At 44.4% G+C, this 22,300-nt stretch overlaps 1 protein-coding gene across 1 annotated transcript in view; it reads right to left on the minus strand.

The window, feature by feature from the left end:
* The window catches only part of kcnh3 (potassium voltage-gated channel, subfamily H (eag-related), member 3), a 124,545-nt gene that overhangs the window by 9,337 nt on the left and 92,908 nt on the right, over positions 1 to 22,300 (minus strand). Inside the window, exons 8-11 of the mRNA XM_061691718.1 lie at positions 14,847 to 15,206; positions 11,650 to 11,849; positions 8,183 to 8,432; positions 3,243 to 3,457 (exon numbers count right to left, since the gene is read on the minus strand). Coding sequence (XP_061547702.1) covers positions 3,243 to 3,457; positions 8,183 to 8,432; positions 11,650 to 11,849; positions 14,847 to 15,206 — 1,025 coding nt within the window. The remainder of the gene's footprint in view (positions 1 to 3,242; positions 3,458 to 8,182; positions 8,433 to 11,649; positions 11,850 to 14,846; positions 15,207 to 22,300) is intronic.

Consider the following 22,300-nt stretch of genomic DNA (forward strand, 5'->3'; position numbering starts at 1 on the left):
TATATACAGCTATTTACTGTATTAATTTACATTTTTCTCATTAACTGTACACACTCAATTGTCATATGGAAGGCTGCAAATGGCATTGTGCTGGAAATCACATAAAAGTGACGCAGCTATTAACCTGAAAGAACCCACAACACACTCACACTCATTCCCAGGCCACATCTGTGATGTTAAATGAGGAATCTAACAAAACAAAACAAAACCCCCCCAAAAAATAAAAAATAAAAGACAAAGAAGGAAGTCAATTAAGTCACGCTAATTAACCTAGCAGGAGCCTCAAGGTGAAATTCTTCATTTCCCAGTTGGCGTTCACTCCGACATCCAGCAGCTTTGAAATAGTGACTGAAAGAATAAGATCATTGAGGAGAACTAGAGGAGTGAATGTCTACTTAACCATCCCCGCAAGCACATCACTGACTCACTACTGCTTTTTGAGTTTAGGGGTCGGTATTGGTTCTTTCTTCGGATTTCAAATTTTCTTTCATTTTCATTTTCTTATACATTGTACCGAGAGCCTGCTCGATGCATCGGCAAACTAAATTGAAATGAAAACAAATTGAAAAGTATTAAAGATACCGAAAAATTGAAATTGACAAAATACACATACACAAAAAAACATAAGCAGTAACACAAATAAAGACGTAAAATAAACATTAAAAATAAAAGTGACAAATATATATATAATCTCTTGTATTGCTGACAAAAAACCAACTACTGTATGTTTGAAGTGTTAATACAGCATTACATCAGTTATCCATTCACAATGATAGTGTTTCGAACAATGGGATCTCTTATGGTATAAAAACCGAAGCAATGACAAATAATGATTGCATTTCATATCTCATCATGCAGACAGATTTTCCATTTGCATCTTTCTCACTCCTCATCCCTCATCTTTGCCTGCTCAGCATCGTCTTGTTCATCATGTCCTCCCTCCTCTTTCTCGTCCTCCGGTGGCAGTGGGATTTATTTTTAGCTCCTTGTGTTCTATTCTTAGCTTTGGGCTCCAGAGGCATCCAAAGACCCGGCATGTGCAATGTGGGGGCGTGATCATCAAGTGTGCTCGTGCCCAGGTTTGCCGTGCCACTCGTGTCTGTGTGTGCGATTGTAGCTGGAACTTGTGTTCCTAAATGAAAGTGCACGTGCCTCTTCATATAAAGCACTGATCAATACGAGTGCTCGTCCTTGACATCCTGGGTGAGAGCGAGGCGTTACACGGCAGATGTAAGCCACGTGATGTGAGGTCAGTGTTAATAAGTCATGTTGCACGTACTGTATGCATGACATGTTCTTGCCTGAAGCCAATGTTCAGCCTGATTCATAACTACACTAAGTGGCCACAGTATTAGGTACACCTGTACAATATAATATGCCATCCGATACAAACAGATCTAGCATCTGTCTGTCTATCAGTCCATTAACTCATCCATTCATCCATCATCCGCCTATCCATCCGTCCGTTGGTGGGTCGGTCGCCCCGTCCATCCATCCATGAGCCCATACATTCACACATCCATCGGACAATCCATCCCTCCCTCTATCCATCAATATGAGCCCATCCATTCATTTACCATCATCCCATTCATCATTAAGCGAAACATCCACCCATTATCCATCCATCCATCCATCCATCCATCCATTTGCCCATCAACCGACACACCCGCACTCATCTCTCCATCAGAAGGTGTTCCGAATATTATGGCTTTTCATATTTCGTGCTGTTATTGTAATAATAGTCAGATTTGCTCTACCAGCATAAACAAGCAACATCGCTGCCTGCTAGCCAAACACACGCTCCTCAGCTGTCCTCCTCATGCACAAAACTACTCTCATGTCAGCACACTTGCACACTTGTTCTCTGCAGTAAAAAAAAAAAAAACACTGCAGTGGGAGAGGAAGAGGACAAGCCAGCCATAGTCATCCTCCTCCTCCTCGACAGGCTGGGCTATTTTTATCCGGCGTGATCCAATCTTAGCAGTAGCTGCAGGGGACACAGCCAGCCAGGGAGAGCCCGTGCTTCCCCCCTTCATCTCTCCGCTCTATTTTTAGCAGCAGGATGGCTTCAAACAGCAGCACTGAGCTATTCTGGGCTCCCACTGATGCTGCTGCACTACCGGCCGCCGCACTGTTTGTGTGTGTGAGACTGCACACTGTGGCGTAAACATCCCAGTGCATGTGTACTAAATTCACATTAGCCAGGTCATGCATTGCCTTCATGCGTGAGAGCTGCTCTTAAGGTGAGCGTCCCCTGAGGCTTTTATTTTGTATGTCGGCGGCTGCACATGAAAGGTGTGTGAAGTGTGCGTGGAGAAACACGCATGTACACGCACAAACACACGGACACACACAACACACTACTGTGAAAATGGAATGATGCAAAGTGGAAAAGTGTTCTGTGGTCCGACGAGTCCACATTTCAAATTGTTTTTGGAAATCATGGACATCGTGTCCTCCGGGCCAAAAAGGAAAAGAACCATCCGGACTGTTATGGACGCAAAGTTCAAAAGCCAGCATCTGTGATGGTATGGGGCTGTGTTAGTGCCAATGGCATGGGTAACTTACACATCTATGAAGGCACCATTAATGCTGAAAGGTGCATACAGGTTTTGGAGAAACATATGCTGCCATCCAAGCAACGTCTTTCTCATGGACGCCCAAGCTTATTTCAGCAAGACAATGCCACACCACATTCTGCACGTTACAACAGCGTGGCTTCGTAGTAAAAGAGTGCGGGTACTAGACTGGCCTGCCTGCAGTCCAGACCTGTCTCCCATTGAAAATGTGTGGCGCATTATGAAGCGTAAAATACGACAATGGAGACCCCGGACTGTTGAACAGCTGAAGCTGTACATCAAGCAAGAATGGGAAAGAATTCCACCTACAAAGCTACAACAGTTCCCAAATATCGTCTTTGTAGTGTATTCAATTAAATATCGGTTGAACATGATTTGCAAATCATTGTATTCTGTTTTTATTTATGTTTAACACAACTTCCCAACTTCATTGGAATTGCGGATGTATTAGCATGTTTCCTCAAATGGTGCCCATCCCTCAAAAAAATGTCTCCCTAAAATTGACGGCTCCTTTTTCCCATCAGAAAAAACAGTGTTATTTATATCAGTTCATAAATGTAATACACGTCTGTTGTGTTCTTTATGACACATTGCTATAAGATTTATGTGGATGGATGGATGTATGCATGGATGGATGGATGGCCTTAAAAGATGACAACTCACATCTGAGCCATGGCCCTCACGCAGGTTGTAGGTGAGGTCATGTTGGATCTCGCTGATGAACTTCTGAGCGTACTCCGGGTACAGTCGCAACACCTCTCGGAGGCCTTTCAGGCTGATGTACTGCAGGTCGCAGTAGGTCAGCGCCTTGACGTTGGCGTTGGTCTTGATCACTTGCTCCTTTGTCAGCGAGTCGGAGCCGATCAGATCTCCTTTACCTGGATGGACACACCCACTTTTCGTGATTAGAATATTCCTTCATTCATTTTCCATACCGCTTATCCTCACTATGGTTGCGGACGTGCTGGCGCCTATCCCAGCTGACTCTGTGCGAGAGGCGGGGTACACCCTGAACTGGTCGCCAGCCAATCGCAGGGCACACATAAACAAACACCAGAGTACCCGGAGAAAAACCACACTTCACATGATTAAAGGAATGATGTACCGAGACATTCTTGACAAAAATCTGCTGCCATCTACGAGGATGTAAAAATGAAACAAGGGTGGACACTTCAGCAGGATAATGATTCAAAACATACTGCCCAGGAAACTCTCAATTGGTTTCAAAGAAAGAAAATAAAGCTGCCAGAATGACCCAGCCAATCACCTGACTAGAATCCATTCGAAAATCTATGGAAAGAACTGAAACTCAAGGTCCATAAAAGAAGCCCACGGAACCTTCAAGATTTGAAGACTGCTTGTGTGGAGGAATGGGCCAAACCTGAGCGTGCAACTAGTGTCTCCATACAGGAGGCGTTTTGAAGCTGTCATTGCAAACAAAGGCTTTTGTACAAAGTATTAAATAAATACCAGTTGGCGTGTTCAATACTTTTTCCCAGTGTCATTTCACATTACTCCACACGACTTCAATTCTGAGCTAATTTGTTCTACGTTCTTTGCATGTATGGATTACTTGGGTTGTTCCCAACATCTGGTGAAATTTTCAGGTCAATAGCACCTTTGGAAATAGAGTTAATGAGACAAATGGTAAATACCTTTTTCAGCCGCTGTATGGGCGGAGAGCTCGGCAAAAGGATGGTGGATACATGTATTTATAGATGGGTGGATGTTGGATGGAAAGAAAGTATGTAGCTGGTGGAAGAATAGACATGGATTGGATGGATGGAAAGTAATATTATTGCAGGCATGAGCGATAAAGGTAAGAGCATAACACTAATAGCCATCATTCAATAATGTATATCGCTCTATGTGAGCATACAATTATAATTGGTACTGCAGAAGAGAGGATGGGAGCAGGGTGATGGTGTGGATGAGGAGAAAGTGACAGAGGAGAGGGGGAAAGGAGGTGAGGTGGTGAAGAGGAAGTGGAGGTGAAGGTGGTGACAGACATGACGGAAGAGTAGCGAGGGAGTGAGGAAGGGGGGGTGAGAAGAAGAGAAGGGATCAAACCATTGGACAAATATCTTAGATGCTCTTCCTTCCATCTGTGTTTCTGCCTCCCCTTTTCCCCACTCTTACGCTCTGTGTCACACAGATGATGAGCGGCGGCTCAGTTGACAGCGACCGCCGGCAGCTTTGGGGAAATCTGCCGTTAATAATTGCTGCAAAACGTTCAAGTGAGCCACAGACGGAGATCCCCGAGTGACACTTTTCAGTGTGTGTGTGTGTGCGCGTGTGTGTGTAGTACATAATATACTGCATTTTTTTCTTGTCAGTGTCAGTGATTTGCAACCTCTTCATCTACTGAATTGCTTTTCAACTGAAATTGCCTTGTGTAGTGGTCAAACACACTGCATTTATCTTCAATTGTTACTTTTGTCATGATTCTTTTATCTGTGAGGCTGAGTTGTGTTTTGTTTTCAGTCGCCTGGGTGAATGTGAATGGGCGGAGCCCCCTGCACGCACCTGATTACAATGACGAACAGCTAAGTTCTCAAGCCAACATTTGCTCGTGCCAGCATTTAATCGCCAATTGTTTGTGTGCTTAGTCACTTTTTTCAATATAAGTTATTCTTCTCATTTTCTCAGCACGAGGCACTGTATTTCGGCCTCTTGTTGGTTCATGGTGACAGATTTGTTTGCAACGTAAATCAGATGTCGACAATGTAACAGAGGAAATTTAGACCATGTCGGCTGATAATGTTACCAAATGGGAGGATTTAGAGTGTGACTAATAGAGGACCAAGCATTGAACCCTGGGTAACACCTTTGGGAAGAGGATCATGGAGGAGGTGCAGTTGTCGATGTAAACAAATTCCTGTCTGTTAATAATGTAGGCTCTGAACCATGAGCACCAGTGGCCAGTGGTGTGGAAGCAGGTTTCCTTATGGGAGAGAATAATGGAATGGTTGGAGGTAAATCATGTAGCTTTCTTGTTGCGACTTACACCAAATTATTGATGAATTGGATGTGTCAAGTAAACTGATCAGTATTTATGGTAAATGGCTTAAAATGATCGTCACAAACAAACACTGCAGTTTATTTTTGTAAGGGGCAGGTTTGATGGGTCCAAGCAGATTTGTGTGCACACTTTCCAGCATTAATAATCCAGGTATATTAATAATGTAATAGTCTATTCCTTTTTAATATCAGCGCAATGCTGCATCGATTGATGTGTGCTTGTGTATCCTGATCAAGTCAAAGTACTGGCCCTTTGGCATTTGGATATAAATCCACTTCACCTTACACATATGAGCATGCACACACACACACACACACACACACACACACACACATGAGAAGAAGGCAGATGGGGTTTCACTTTCCACATAAACACAAATGTGGTTTGCTGGATCAGTGCTACACATGCTGTGAAACACCCTGAGGAAATTAATTAGCAGATTAGCACTCCTAGACATTGATTACATTAAAAAAAAAATTTGAATGGAGAAGTTAAAGACCCACACATTGGCCAAAAAATGTCTAGTAAATTTTACACACCACAAAGAAAGAGTGTTTTTAAAAAGCCTGCCAAATTTGAATGGACAAACAAAAAAATTACCCTGTATGTATAATAGAGCTGGCTTTTGAACTTTGCGTCCATTACAGTCCGGATGGTTCTTTTCCTATTTGGCCCGGCAGACACGACGTGCACAATTTCCCAAAACAATTTGAAATGTGGACTCGTCGGACCACAGAACACTTTTTCACTTTGCATCAGTCCATCTTAGATGAGCTCGGGCCCAAGAAGTCGGCGGCGTTTCTGGGTGTTGTTGATAAATGGCTTTTGCTTTGCATAGTAGAGTTTCAAGTTGCACTTACGAATGTAGCGCCGAACTGTATTTACTGACATTGGTTTTCTGAAGTGTTCCTGAGCCCATGTGGTGATATCCTTTACACATTGATGTTGTTCTAAATCAAGCTATTTTATCTAGTAAAGGTGGAACACGTCACTTTTTAGATGTATAAAACTTCAAGACAAAGTGACGACAAACCTTTCATCCTCAGTCTCGTAATTTGAAGGGTGCTACGTGAATTAGATAAGAGTTCTAGACTAGACTAGGTTTTTTTTTCCTCGAACCCAAACACACACAACAATGCAGGTAGTGAATTCTATGGAAAATTTTATGAGATCTAACATGGGGAATCTACAGGGAAAAAATACAGAGAAACAACAAAACAAACAAAGGAGAGACGAACATTGGCAAAGGAAACTGATTTGTGGTGTGAGGTTGGGAGTGAGCATGGGGTGACAATGCGTAAAGCTTGGATTCCTGTTTTCGTTAGTTTCAAACCAAAATATGCACTAATCTGTGCTTTTAGTAGACCGCAAGTCTGACGTGTGTTGACCAATTCAGGCAGGCGGGTCGACCTTCCGGAGGTTGGTAAGAGTGCTCAAGAGTGATGGTTTGAAGAAAAAGGAAGGAAAGATAAAAAAGACGCATTTCAAGTGCAGGACGGCCAGCGCGCTGAAAGTGGCAATGCTTGCCACCCGGTCAGGGAAAAACCCGCACTGCAATTACTTCCCAACGGAGCCTCGTCCGTAAACTGCCCCACACCAAAAAGGGTAGCTTCGGGGAGTTGGCAGGTGCTTCCTGCGGTCCATGCTTGGCAGCGCGGCAGGGTATTTCGGTGTCTCCCAGCCTCTGCCACATTGTGGGGAGAGGTGGGGGGCTCCTGGGCGGGGCCAGACCTTCAGCAGGTGGAACAACGAGAGTGAGCAAGAGAAAGCGAGACAAAGGAGCTTTGGCCTTTTTATCCGCTTCAGAGAAAGAGGCCGGCCCCTTTTGACCAAATGGAACGCAGACCATGCCTCCAGAATCGCATTTTATTTTAGGATAATTTGTGTCTTAAAACCAGTGGGATAAAATATTAATTATTGGATTTATGATAACGAAACAATTTTCCAACTTGGCACTGTCATGCATCCATCCTCTTTAATCCCTGTAGTGAATGTTGCAAGTGTATGTGATTGTTGGGAATACTGTAATATTTGCAATGTGGCATTCGTGTTGTGTGGGGTGGAGTGTGTGGTGTTAAAATATTAGATCACATTCAAGTCCAGTGAAGCTTGTGATTAGTTATTCCGGGTTCGCAGTGGCTTTCCGCCACCTGTGGGTGTCGCTCGTATCCCGTCCATTGTACGGAACACAGCAGGAAGGAGAGGTCTTTGTTGTTGAGGCTCTCCAGGCTGGCTGGTGGTGGAAGTTCATTAATTTAGCATTCTGGTGTGAAACCACATGTCTGTGTCTCCGCTTTGATGTTTAGGTCAGACTTTCTTTAGATGTTTTTTGTGTATACAGACTGACTCCACGTTGCAGCCGAGGCAGTACGAGACTAGGGGTGCTGCGTGTCATCTTTAATGGCGTGTCCGCTACATTGTAGGCTCACTTGTTCATATATTATCACATTAGCATATTAGCTGACAAATTAACGCATGGTAAAATTCCTAATGAACCCGCTACTTGATCAGCGTCAATGCCGATGATAGTCAATGCTAACGCACGTATTGACATCGCTGAACTCGGACCAAGCGCACTCACCCAGTATGGCGAGCACGGTGTTGTCTTTCAGGACCTCCATGGAACCCGAACACACAAAGTAGATCGCCTGCAGGGCGTCACCTTGCCGGATGAGGAACTCGCCGGGCGCGCAGAATGATGTCTTGATGATGAGTGAGAGCGAGCGCAGGCATCCCCTGCTGGCCGACTCGAAGAGCGGGAGCTGGAGCAGCTCCTTGTTCAGGTGCATGGCAATGTCAGCCCGTAGCTCATCAGGGAAGTCCTTCAGGAGCTGAAAAGAGACGCAAAAATTGTCTCATGTAGTCCATTCATTTGCAATCTGGATGCAGAGGAGGTGAAACACTACACCAAAGCCAAAAGGTAAGCAGAGCTGCAATGGATTTTGTTGGATGCAAAAATTAGTGTTGTTTTCACAGTTTTCACTTCTGATTAGAAGCTCAAAGGAGGTGGGGGCATATTTGGGGCAGCCGTGGCCCAATGGTTAACATCATCGCCTGCCACCGTGGGGGACTTTGGTTCAAGACCCGACTACACCATCTGCCAACATCCCCCAGACTCACGGCTGTGGTGTCCTTGAGCAAGACACCCGGGCGCTTCAGCTGCCCCCTGCTCTTGTGTGTTCCACTAACATGTGTATGTGTTCACTGTGATGGGTTAAATGCAGAGAACAAGTTTCATGTGCATGCATGCATGTTCATGACAATAAAAAGGTGATTCTTCTCTTCTTCTTCTTTGTGTTTGTTGGTTCTCATAGTAATATACAGGTGTAATTCGGCGGCTTGGTGTTGCCCCCACGAATCCAAGACCTCATGGATTCAAACTAGAATCCATGAGGTCTTTGTAGGGGCTCATGTGTACTTCTTCAGATTCGAGCCTCAAAGTGCATCCACCGCGAGCACTGTCCCGAGTCATCATGGTAACAAAATATGTACTCGCCATTGTCAAGTAAGTGCCCAGTTGCTCACCTGCATTAGACCTCTCAAACCACCTGTTTCTTTAGCATGCACTTGACAAGCCCTAAATTTGCATTTTTAAAATTTTATTTGTTTGTTCAGTGACTTAGAAAGTTGTGACAATGGCTCAGTCAAGGACTTCAATTGGATTCAATTGGAAGGTTTCATGTGTAAAGACAGTGGGTCGTAAAAGAAGGAAGTAATGTGGCAAGATTTATCAAATAACAAATGCTGAGTCTGGTTCTCATGGTATTGACTCGATTGCATCTGGACTGTCCTGGTTGTCTTAGATCTGAGGAGGCTTTAACAATTCATGCAACTAGGCCTATTTAGGACAGCACCTTGTGACAGGACCGTGTTACATGAACTGGTGAAGCCTGCTCAGATGAGGGGCAAAACGTCTTTTAAGACAACCATCCATCCATCAATCCATCCATCCATTTTCTACCGCTTATCCGAGGTCCGGTCGTGGGGGCAGTAGCTTTTGCAGGGACGCCCAAACTTCCCTCTCCCCAGCCACTTCATCCATCTCTTCCGGGATGATCCTGAGATGTTACCAGGCCAGCCGAAGGATGTAGTCTCTCCAGCGTGTCCTGGGTCGTCCCCGGGGTCTCCTCCCGGTGGGACATGCCTGGAACACCTCCCCAGGGAGGCGTCCCGGAGGCATCCAAAACAGATGCCCCAGCCACCTCATCTGGATCCTCTCGATGTGGAGGAGCAACGGCTCTACTCTGAGATTCTCCCGGATGACCGAGCTTCTCACCCTATCTCTAAGGGAAAGCCCGGACACCCTGCAGAGGAAATTCATTTCGGCCGCTTGTATCCGGGATCTTGTTTTTTCGGTCACGACCCACAGCTCGTGACCATAGGTGAGGGTAGGAACGTAGATCGACCGGTAAATCGAGAGCTTCGCCTTTCGGCTTAGCTCCTTCTTTACCACAACGGATCGATACAAAGTCCGGATCACTGCAGACGCTGCACCGATCTGCCTGTCGATCTCCCGTTCCATTCTTCTCTCACTCGTGAAAAAGACCCCAAGATACTTGAACTCCTCCACTTGGGGCAGGATCTCATCCCCAACCTGGAGAGGGCACACCACCCTTTTCCGACTGAGGACCATGGTCTCAGATTTGGAGGTGCTGATTCTCATCCCAGCCAAAAGGCCCGAAAGGACTCCTTCTTCAGGTTGACGACATCCCTCACCAATGACACGACCACAAAGTCGATCATCAAACTGCGACCTCGGGCTACCCTCTCGTCCACCGGGGTGAACCCCAACGTACAGGCGCCGAGCCGGGGAGCAATAAGTATACCCACACCTGCTCGGCGCCTCTCACCATGGGCAACTCCAGAGTGGAAGAGAATCTAACCCGTCTCAAGAGCACTGGTACCAGAGCCCAACCTGTGCGTGGAGTCGAGTCCGACTATATCTAGTCAGAACGTCTCGACCTGACACACCATCTCAGGCTTCTTGCCTGCCAGAGAGGTGACATTCCACATCCCGAGAGCCAGCATCTGTAGCCCGGGATCGGATCGCCATGGTCCCTGCCTTCGGCCACTCCCCAGCGCGCACTGCACCCGACCCCTATGGCCCCTCCCACAGGTGGTGAGCCCACGGGAAGGGGGGCCCACGTTACCCTTTCGGGCTGTGCCCGGCCGGGCCTCATGGGTGCAGGCCCTGCAACCAGGCCCTCGCCTTTGAGCCCCTCCTGCAGGCGGGGGGGGGGGGGGGGGGGGCCTGGTGACCCACGTCCGGGCAAGGGGAACCTGAGTCCATTTTTTGTCGTCATCATAAGGGGTCTTCTAAGACAACCAGAACAGTCCTATTGTGATCTATTCTCAGTACTGGGAATCCTGGATTAATGAGAATATTCACAGGCACGCTGAGTCTGGTTGGAATGGCCACAAATACAACACACACCTAGAATTCTGAAAATTGGATGATGGATTCTAAAGAAATTTAGTTTCTTGTGTGGGGTAAAGAAACATTTGTGTAATATCGTCCACAGAAAATCTAGTCAAAAATACAACTTCAAATGAGAGTAAAACAGTACAACTTGATTATTTCTCAACATATCTCCTCGTCCCTTTGGTTTGGTCTGCTACTCGGGGGAACCACTTTATCGACTGTCTGAGGAGTTTCAGTTAAAAATATCCACCCACATGGACAGTACAGGCCGAAATTCCAAGGGGTTCTCCAATTCGACTCGTCAAAATGACCGTGACGTTTCAAACGGCATCACAAAACTCAACGTAAATAGCGCAAATGGAATATTATTAATGAGAACAGCAGTGTGGACAGGAAAATTGGTCATGTACTTTAGCAATTAATTAATTAATTATAAAAATTTGGGGGGGGAATTTATTTTTTTATTCCATGCTTTTTAGAAAAGATGGCAGGCACTTTTCACATTGCTAAATAAAGAAGATGCTGAAAGAGCAAAATACCCTCATCGGATAAAAAGAAGAATACAGAATGTAAGACCAGTACCCTAACATCACTCTGACAACAAGTAAAAAACTGAATCAACTCACCTCACTGACGTCGATGCCGTTGTTGACCGACCAGGTTGTCTGGAAACACTCCAGCATGCGTTGCTCTAAGGCTTTGGGCAAACGATGCACCCTGATGAAGTCCTTCAGGTCCTTGGTGCGCGTGTGGTAGAGTGAGCGGCGCGAGTACATCCTCTGGATGATGGCGGTCACATTGCCAAACACCACGGCATGCATCAGCGCTGAGAAAAGAGCAGTTAAGTAATACTATCGAAATAAACATCACGATAGCATTTATAATCCAGTCTGCCATACAATTCTAAAAAAAACAAATAACACCTCAGTAGTTAACCCACAAATGATCAGACTATATAAAGTATGACCTGATTTTCATATTTACCCGGACACTTTTGAAAGTAATAGCACGAGATCCTGCCTGGATACAAAAGCCACATCAGCGTTCCAAACCGTGCCATGACACCTTCTAGACCGCTTGGTGGCAATTTCCCATGTGCAGAGTCAATGGCGGGTTGTGTATTTGGTACCTGGAGCTTCAGTAGGGACATAAGTCCCTCTTAATAGCATCACTAGCAACTGGAGATTATAGAAACCAGCAATATTATCCAAAAATAGAATAAATAGAAGAGAAAGCATGTCACTTAAATCATATGGAGCACCTCATAATCAATATTTATCTAATACTATTGAGGAAATGACAAAAATACAGAATGTTTAAATGCAATACAGTGCATCATACTTACCAGGGATGCTAATTATCAAATTAATTATTGTGTGTGAATCGTTACTGAAGTGTTTTGAGAGTTGAACTTGGCTGTAACAAAATTTGCTCTGACAAACCAGAAAACGGAAAAAGGGTCATCTTGCTTTAAAAGTTACAAGCACAAGTTACAAGTCACAGCACTATTGATTCTAAAGACCCCAGGCAGATTAAATTGAAAAAAAAAAAAATCTGCACATAGAGACTGAAATCTGATTGGACAAAAAATAAGAAAAGGATTATATATATATATATATATATATATATATATATATATATATATATATATATATATATATATATATATATATAATAATAATAATTTAAAGGATGAGTTAAGTAGGAACGTGTGAACATTGCTTTGAATGGAATGCAGAGCGACCACATGGAGCTCACTGTGAGCATAACATTCACGAGGATTAATTAAGAGGTCACCTCCCCCGGCTTCCTTTACTCTGTCTCTTTTCACGTTCCAATTCTCACCACTCTGCAGGAGTGCGCTCGTTAAAAACCAACAGAAGCCTTTTTGGCGCCTGAACTAATTGAAAGATATGAAGATTTTTACAGGAAACAAATTATGATGGAAACAGAAGTCCAAGAGCTAGAAATGCATGAGATATGCATCCCTAGCTATATTGCGGTCCACCTTTTGTAGCTTCACTGCATTGCAGATTTTTTTGATCATACTAATATTGCGGCTTATTCCCTATATCGCGGTATTTGGCAGTTATTATGAGAACGTCCAAACTGGCTTAAGTTACACAACTGCAAGTCTACGGACTACAGTAAAGTAAACATCGCTAGCTAATGTAACAAAGCCTACAACTGTTAGTTAGAACCAATTGTAATCCCTTCACCTCTGGTCAAGATACAGTGGATACTGTACATAGTGCAGAGTATAGAGTGCGCACATTCCAACAATGCTCTGAGTTTACGAACGGTCTGGAGTGTAGCAGAGCACGCTCAGAGAGCATTTCCGAATGTATCCACTGTTGTTTACTTGGGCGCTCGTTGTGTACACGTCTCTCGAACATGGTTTTGGTACAGTATGCAGTTATTTTTTGTCAAGCCCTTCTCTATGGCATCCAGTCGTAACGAAGGTGAGAAAAGGAGGCACGCTAACCTCGCGGCTAATGAAAGCGATCCTCGACTCGCCCCCACTAGCTGCACGCCATTATTTGTCTGTCTACTCTCGATTGACTTGCCAACTAAATTTCATGTTGCTGATTTCAACTGACTTACAGTATAAGAAAGCCCTTGGTGTACGGGTCAACAAACTTTGCCGTTGTACGAAACCTCAGTTACCATAACCGCCACCACACCAAGTTTCTCCAACATGCACCCCCTCCCCAAACCTGTAATTGCCATTGGCCCAGCAGTATATAGGGCAAAGTGAGGCACTCTTTTATTTGCATGAAACACGTTGGTTCCCTCAAAACAGGCTAATTTTCCAAAAATTTAGTGTGCTATTGACTTTTCATGATGTTTGTAAGCAATAGGCCTTGGGTAGTTCTGGGTGGCTGAATGCGATTGAGTACCGCTGACCGTGACTGAAAACTATGGCAAAATCCTGTTGTATTGGATTGGTTGACTTCCTTAAAATAAATAATATTAATAATCCAGCATAACCTGTTTGAATAGATGGTATAAATTGTTGTACATCGAAGATTGCAAGACTGCTTTAAGCTTTGTAGACACTTTTAAAGGGACTGAGTGGGAACTAAACCTCTACCATCAGGTTTGTATTGAAAATATGTGTTTGTCTTTTGACCAATTTAGCAAAACCTTATGGCTTGCCTGCTAGTAGACTGCAGTGTCTTCCATTTCAGCGTCAAAAGAGCACATCTGTGCCATTAAGCCAGGCAACAAAAAAGTCAATTCATTCACCCGTCCCTCAATGATCACTGTGTAACATCTTACAGTAAATGTCAGAATTTCCACCGCGTCTATTTTTGAATCAGCTTACCTGTTGAAATGTAAATTACTTTTTAATTCCCTTCAAAGCAGTTTCTTTTTGACAAACAAACACATCACACATTCAAACTGAAACGGTATAGATGGTTAAAAACATCACCTCATGCGCCCTGTTTTGTAGCCTGTTTTCAATTGCACTGCCTTGGTCAAATAACGTGGAAGTTTTTTATATTTTATTTTTTTACTAGTGTTGCCATCAGCGAAAGCTCAGTCCTTTGCCACATATAAGTATGTGTGATGCCATGGTGAAAAGCTCTATAATTCTTAACCCTTGGGGTAATTTGAGGAAAGCATGTCACAGTGATGTTATTGAGACACCTGGGAATTTGTATTACACCTGCACAATTTGTCTCTTTGAAAGTGGCTTTGGGGGGCCGAATTTAAAAATTTTTGCATCGCTATATTCCAGGTTGCTTTTGCAGGAAAAGATCAGCTGACTCGAAAGACAATCCACTAACAGGAGTGGAAAAAGCAAGCATCCACTCACCGCCAATTAGCATGGTGCAGATAGAGAAGATCTTCTCTGAGTCCGTGTTGGCCGATACGTTTCCGAAGCCCACGCTGGTCAGGCTGCTCAGGGCGAAGTAGAGCGATGTCACGTAGCTGCTACGCATGGACGGGCCCCCGCCCAGAACTCCCAAACCTCCCGCAGATGAGCCCTCGCCAGCTGACGTGTTCCCTCCGTTCTGGCTGGAGTTCCAGCGGCCTTGACCCGCCAGCTCTGAGCCCGATACGTTCCACTGGCTACTGTTGGCCGGGAGGATGCCAGACGACGTGGGGAAGAGCGCGGCTAGAGGCGACAGGAAGTAAGGTGTCCCCAAACGCTTGGCCAACTCATGCAGCCAACCTAATTGTAAAAAGTAGGGAGGAATGGGATACAGACCAGAATCTTAAATTGTCAAATATTTTATGCCAAGAAAGCTGTGCAAAATAATGATGCGATGGAATATCAGTGCGTCTGTGCCATGTTCCTTGCGAGTGTTTTCATTTGGTGTTTTGTGTGTTTAGGTCCTTTCACCTGAAATTGCATTGATGAGTGTGGCATCCCATTTTTTCTTCACATCATTTGAGCGGCAGCATATTTGAAACTACTCGTACACAAAGTAAAAGATCGGACAAGGGAGGGCTCGTAACTTGAAAAACTTGTCAATTGGTATTTTAAACAAATCATTTTTTGACCATTTTTTTTTAAACAAATCATGATAATTGAACCCCTCCTGGAAGCCGTCGCCTTATCGTGGTGGAGGTATTTGTGTGTCCAATGATCCTAGGAGCTAAGTTGTCTGGGGCTTCACGCCCCTGGTAGGGTCACCCATGGCAAACATGTCCGAGGTGAGGGACCAGAAAAAGCGCGGCTCCCAAGACCCCTATGAAGAATACATGAAATGGATCAAGATTTCCCTTGCCCAGACGCGGGTCACCGGGGCCCCACTCTGGAGCCGGGCCTGGAGGTGGGGCTCGAGGGCGAGGGCCTGGTGGCCGGGCCTGCACCCATGGGGCCCGGCCGGGCACAGCCCGAAAGGGTAACGTGGGTCCCCCTTCCCGTGGGCTCACCACCTGTCGGAGGGGCCATAGCGGTCAGGTGCAGTGTGAGCTGGGCGGTGGCCGAAGGCAGGGACCTTGGCGATGCGATCCCTGGTTACAGAAGCTGGCTCTAGGGACGTGCAATGTCACCTCTCTGGCAGGGAAGGAGCCCGAGCTGGTGTGTGAGGTCGAGAAGTTCCGACGAGATATAGTCAGACTCGCCTCCACACACAGGTTGGGCTTCGGTACCAGTCCTCTCGAGAGGGGTTGGACTCTCTTCCACTTTGGAGTTGCTCACGGAGAGAGGCGCCGAGCAGGTGTGGGTATACTTATTGCACCCCGGTTGGACGAGAGGGTAGCCTCCCTCTGCCTTCGGGTAGGGGGAAGGGTCCTGACTGTTGTTTGTGCCTATGCACCAAACAGCAGTTCAGAGTACCCACCCTTTTTGGAGTCCTTGGAGGGGGTGCTGGAGATCGCCCCCGCTGGGGACTCCATTGTTCTGCTTGGGGACTTCAATGCTCACGTGAGCAATGACAGTGAGACCTGGAAGGGTGTGATTGGGAGGAACGGCCCCCCCGATCAGAACCCGAGCGGTGTTCTGTTATTGGACTTCTGTGCTCATCATGGATTTTCCATAACGAACACCATGTTCAAGCATAAGGGTGCCCACACATGCACTTGGCTCCAGGACACCCTAGGTCGCAGTTTGATGATCGACTTTGTGGTCGTGTCATTGGTGAGGGATGGCGTCAAGCTGAAGAAGGAGTCCTATCGGCCCTTTTGGGCCTGTGGGACTCCTGATTTAGCAGATGGGTACCGGCTGGCCAAGCGGAATGCAGCTTTGGTGGTCACTGAAGCAAAAACTCGGGCATTGGAGGAGTTCAGTGAGGCCATGTAGAAAGACTCTCTGAATCCTCATCTGGATCATCCAAATGCTCGTGTGCAAACTTCAGACGGGCCTGGGCATGTACTGGCTTAAACAGGGGTACACGACTGGCACTGCAGGATTTGAGTCCCTGGCGGCGTACTGTGTTACTGATGGTAGCCTTTGTTACTTTGGTCACAGCTCTCTGCAGGTCATTCACTATGTCCGGCCGTGTGGTTCTGGGCTTTTTACTCACCGTTCTTGTGATCATTTTCACCCCATGGGGGTCTTTAGTGGAACCCCAGATCGAGGGAGATTATCAGTGGTCTTGTATGTCTTCCATTTTTTAATAATTGCTCCCACAGTTGATTTCTTCACACCAAGCTGCTTACTTACTGCAGATTCATCTTTCCAGCCTGGTGCAGGTCTACAATTTTGTTTCTGGTGTCCTTTGACAGCTCTTTGGTCTTGGCCATAGTGGAGTTTGGAGTGTGACTGTTTGAGGTTCTGGACAGGTGTCTTTTATACTGATAACGAGTTCAAACAGGTCCCATGAATACAAGTAACGAGTGGAGGACAGAGGAGCCTCTTAAAGAAGAAGTTACAGGTCTGTGAGTGCCAGAAATCTTGCTTGATTGTAGGTGACCAAATACTTATTTTCCACCATATTTTGCTAATAAATTTAAATTATTATTTTTTTTTTTTCTCATTTCGTCTCTCCTATGTGAGGTATACCTATGATGAAAATTACAGGCCTCTCTCATCTTTTTAAGTGGGAGAACATGCACAATAGGTGGCTGACTAAATACTTTTTTGCTCCATTGTATATTATATTAGTATAAATTATATTATAACTATTACAAGTATTAACACATTATTAATGCATTATGATATTGTTTTGTAATTATAGCAGTATAGGTTTCCTGATGGTGAAACTGTTAGGTGAGAAATGTATTTGTTCAAACGGGCAACAGGCCTACCAATTATTTGAGGCCCAGCGTTAATTACAGCAGAAGCCACTATTTAAGGAAATAGAGTACTTTACAGTATTTACCTTTCAAACTTTAGCAGTCTGTATCAAGTTAGCAATTTTTTTTCACGCCATGTAATAACCAATAGAAAGTAGGCATGACAACATTGCTTTAATGAGAATGAAGACAAATTCAAATGTTTTGTTGTGTTTGGACTGAAAAATCGTTGATGAAGCCACTGAGAAATACTGCCACTGACTTAGCATTAAAACATTCCACGAAGATGCAACATTCACCCGTCAACAAATCCCATGATAGTGCCAACAAGTACACTAATGCTGATAAGGAGACATTTCAAAGTAAGGGCGGGGATAGACCGGCAAAGGCAGACAGATGAATAATTTAGAGAGTGCTTGAGAATGAACGTACGTGATGTGGAGAAGTCCACCCGGGCTTCTGACTGCACAACTTGTAAGAGAAGAGGAATCATACAATATAGATACTGCCGCCCATTGATATGTGCACTCGGCTCACGAGCTACAGAATCTATCTATCTTTCTGTCTGTCTTTTCTGATCTTTCTGTCTCTTTTCCATCCATCCATCCATCTAGCTATCTATCTGTAGAACCTACTGACCTGCCTGCCGACCTACATAACCAACCCATGTACTGTATTGTTGGAATTATATATGGGTTGTTTGTGAATCCAACACCAACAATGTGCTGTAAGCCTGGTACACACACAAGGATTTTTCAAACTTTTAAATATTTTTTATCTGTGAGAGAGCCCACACATGGCGCTAAAAACAAATCTGGCATTTAACAGTTTTGGTCATACTCTGTGTGGTGCGCGCCGATACTCTCAACACACACATAAAGATTCTGTTCCAACATCGATCAACAAACAAGTCCTCTGAGGCAGTAGTTACACATGATCACACGTATCAAACAAAACCGAAAAAGAAGAAACACTTCCAGGTATGCGCCGAAGTTACCCCAGTGTTTCCAAGGGTGGCCGGAAGCAGGACCGTTATTAAATGGCAATAATGTCTCAGGAAGACTTGCTTTGGAAAATACTTCTTGCCATCTGGGTAACCCACTTTTATACAAAAATATTATTTATTATTATATTATTATATTATTTTTTATTTATATTTTTCCTCTGCGACCCTTGTGAGGATAAAGCGGTATAGACAATGGATGAATGGATGTTGTTATTCCTGAGTCAAAGTACTTCTTGATTGACTACATTCTGTTGTTCCATGTCACAATTTACGGTGTCATGACTCGGCTTTCCCCACACATAAAGATTTTGGTCGTAAACATTGAACACGTTAAATATTTAAGATTGTCGGCTCCGACCTGGTTTGGACCCTGTAATAAGGACAAATCCACTCTTAACACACATCCGACCAAGATAGTAAGCTAGTCTGATGTTTGTCGTCCTCGGTCGGGGAGGGGCAAAATCGAGACAAAACAGGCCGATTGTTTTTGTGTGTACCAGGCCTTCCACACAGTATATAGATACAGTATACTATCAGTATTACAGTTTTTCTCAGTCGCTTCTCATACATTTCTTGAATCATTTGCAAAACATGAAGTGCATTTTCTCAAAATAATTTGTACAAATAGCAAAACGGGCGGCACGGTGGACGACTGGTCAGAGCGTCAGCCTCACAGTTCTGAGGACCGGTGTTCAATCCCCGGCCCCGCCTGTGTGGAGTTTGCATGTTCTCCCCGTGCCTGCGTGGGTTTTCTCCGGGCACTCCGGTTTCCTCCCACATTCCAAAAACATGCATTAATTGGAGACTCTAAATTGCCAGTAGGTGTGACTGTGAGTGCGAATGGTTGTTTGTTTGTATGTGCCCTGCGATTGGCTGGCAACCAGTTCAGGCTGTACCCCGCCTCCTGCCCGATGACAGCTGGCATAGGCTCCAGCACGCCCGCGACCCTAGTGAGGAGAAGCGGCTCAGAAAATGGATGGAAATAGCAAAACACCATGGATTACCTACAAAACCCAGTCAGTCTCTTGCTCATAATCTTCGTTCATCTCTCATAAGTAAATATGTGTCAATGAGCATGTCAATACCATCAGAATGAATGTCACTGTGGCCAGATAACAGTCAAATTGCGTTGTCATGTTGTCAATATACTGTGGCTGGATGTTCAACTGCAGCTGAAGTTTTGAGGACGATGATTCTAAATTGCAGGTTACAATTTAGTGTATGTGGACGATTGCAAGAGACTGGACAAGAGTCACATTTATGCATTCATTGTTTGTAAGGTAATTTGTTGAGAGACCATGTCACTGCAATGCAGAAAAGAAAAGAGAAAACTGCATAGCACAAAGACAAAAAGACAAACAAAAAATGTAGAAATGTGAACATAGTACTGGTCTCGTTTGGGAAAACTGTACATGTAGAGCAAAGACAGTGGGGGCTTCCTCCACCTGAGGTTCCTGGCTGTTGGGCCACAAATTCTCATCCACATCAAAACGAATATCCTCTCGTGATGAGCTGTTTCAGAACACTGGTTGATCATTGGTTGAGCTAATGCTTCACACATTTCCCTTTGTTAGACAAAGTCAAGATTCACATGGTGAAAATGGAAAGTCTGATGGAAATATATAGAAATATGCTTGACATTATCACAACCTGTTCAACCGTTTTATGTGTAAAGAGTTTTGCGATGCACAAACGCCTAAATGTTAAGGTGAGACTGTTCAACAGAGACCCATTATAACATGTGGTCAACATTACATAAGCAATTGATCATGTTGGAAACAGCAGATAATTTTACGTAATCCTTTCATTTGCATGAATGTACCAAAGCACTTGCAACTTGTTTAAAGAAATGAGAAACTGCTTTTTTTGAGTGCACAAGTGACACTGATGTGAAGATTGGACAAGTTGTTCCAAGAATTTCAATTCTTATGTGAGAAATGTACCAAAGCGAATGTGAACTGTTAATATTGGCACTTTTTTTCTTCGCTGATTGGCTGTGAGATATTAGACCTCGTAATGAGGTCCACTTGAATACGATCCTGCGTCAGATAAAGGGCTTATTCAACTAATTGAGGTACAGTACATTCAAGTGATAAAATATCCTGTTGTAAATTAGCTATTCTGTCCTTGAGACTGGAGTTTTATTGTAATCATTGGATTGCTGTGGTATGGAAGAAATAGTTTTACAGTTCTATTTCAGGAAAAATAGATGAAGAAAATAGATGAATGTGCATGTTCTGATGAATTGAGCTTATTGCTGCCTCAAGGCTCAAATAGCATTTACTGGAGGAAGACACTAGGCTGCTAGTTCATATCAGTTGCTGTATATTCGCGCGTGAAAAGGCAATATCGGATTTAAATGATATTGATGCCACCGTGCATTGAACACATCTGAAAGAAACGACAATGGAGGACAACCAGTGTCTTCTGTATTCACTTCTTGCCCACGGTCGGGAGAACAAATTTATCTGAGAAGATAAAAATGGAGCACTGCAGCGAAGTGGAGACTGTGGCGTATGAAAAATAAGCTGACTGTCGATGAGCATAATGGTTAGCCTCAGGTTGCTAGCTTCGGCAAGTCCAATCGCCGCTAGTCTTTAAAGAGTCATAGCATAGGACTACCGGATTGGCGGCAGGGAACGAGGGCACCGGTGTGAAGTGAACCGCCATTTGTCGCAAAATGTTTTGTCCAATAAGCACAGATGTCCGCAAACGCATCATACAACATGCACCAACATCACAAGACTTGTGTTACTTTACTTGTCGCAGTACAGCATCGGTTGTATGCTGCAACCATGTGCAGGGTCGTGCACAAACATTTTGGGGGTCAGGGGCTCAAGATAGAAAAAGGGCACATGTTGTAATTTATTCATGAATAAATAAGAGGACACCTCTGACTTACCTATTTGTTTCAGTACCCTTATGCTCACATAATTGTTGAATACTCAGCAGATTTCTACAAAATAATATGGCCACACAAATACTTTTTTCCCCCCCTATAGTATTCACCGGGTTTAAGATAAAGCAAGAATAAAAGCAGTGACACAATATGTGTTTTGTATGCTACTAGTCACTAGTGAATATTTAAAATAACTGACTGCAACAGGGTGAGGTACTACATAGTGAAGTAGGAATTTTCAAATATACAGTAACATTAAAATGGGGTTATTTTTGCACAAAACTATAAATTATTTAATATTGGTGTTTTTGAAATGACATAAAATAAAAACAAAACAGGATGTGGAGGGTTCAAGAGGATTTTGCATGCTCTTGTCTTCGTTCTGGCAGCGTGCAAGTCCTCAAGGGTGGGAAGGGTGGTACCGACGACTTTTCCAGCAGTCCTGATTGTCTGTTGCAGTCGGAGTTTGTCCTTTTTGTGGCAGCACCAAACCATACAGTGATGGATGAACACAGGACTGATTCGAAGACTGTCGTGTAGAACTGCCTCAACTGCTCCTGTGGCAGGCCGTGCTTCCTCAGAAGCTGCAGAAAATACATCCTCTGCTGGGCTTTTTTTATGTTGGGCTCCCACTTCAGGTGCTGATGATGCATGTAGATGAGGTGGTGTCACCTGCCTC

Source organism: Phycodurus eques, chromosome 12, assembly GCF_024500275.1.
Source record: "Phycodurus eques isolate BA_2022a chromosome 12, UOR_Pequ_1.1, whole genome shotgun sequence".
NCBI classification, from domain to species: domain Eukaryota; kingdom Metazoa; phylum Chordata; class Actinopteri; order Syngnathiformes; family Syngnathidae; genus Phycodurus; species Phycodurus eques.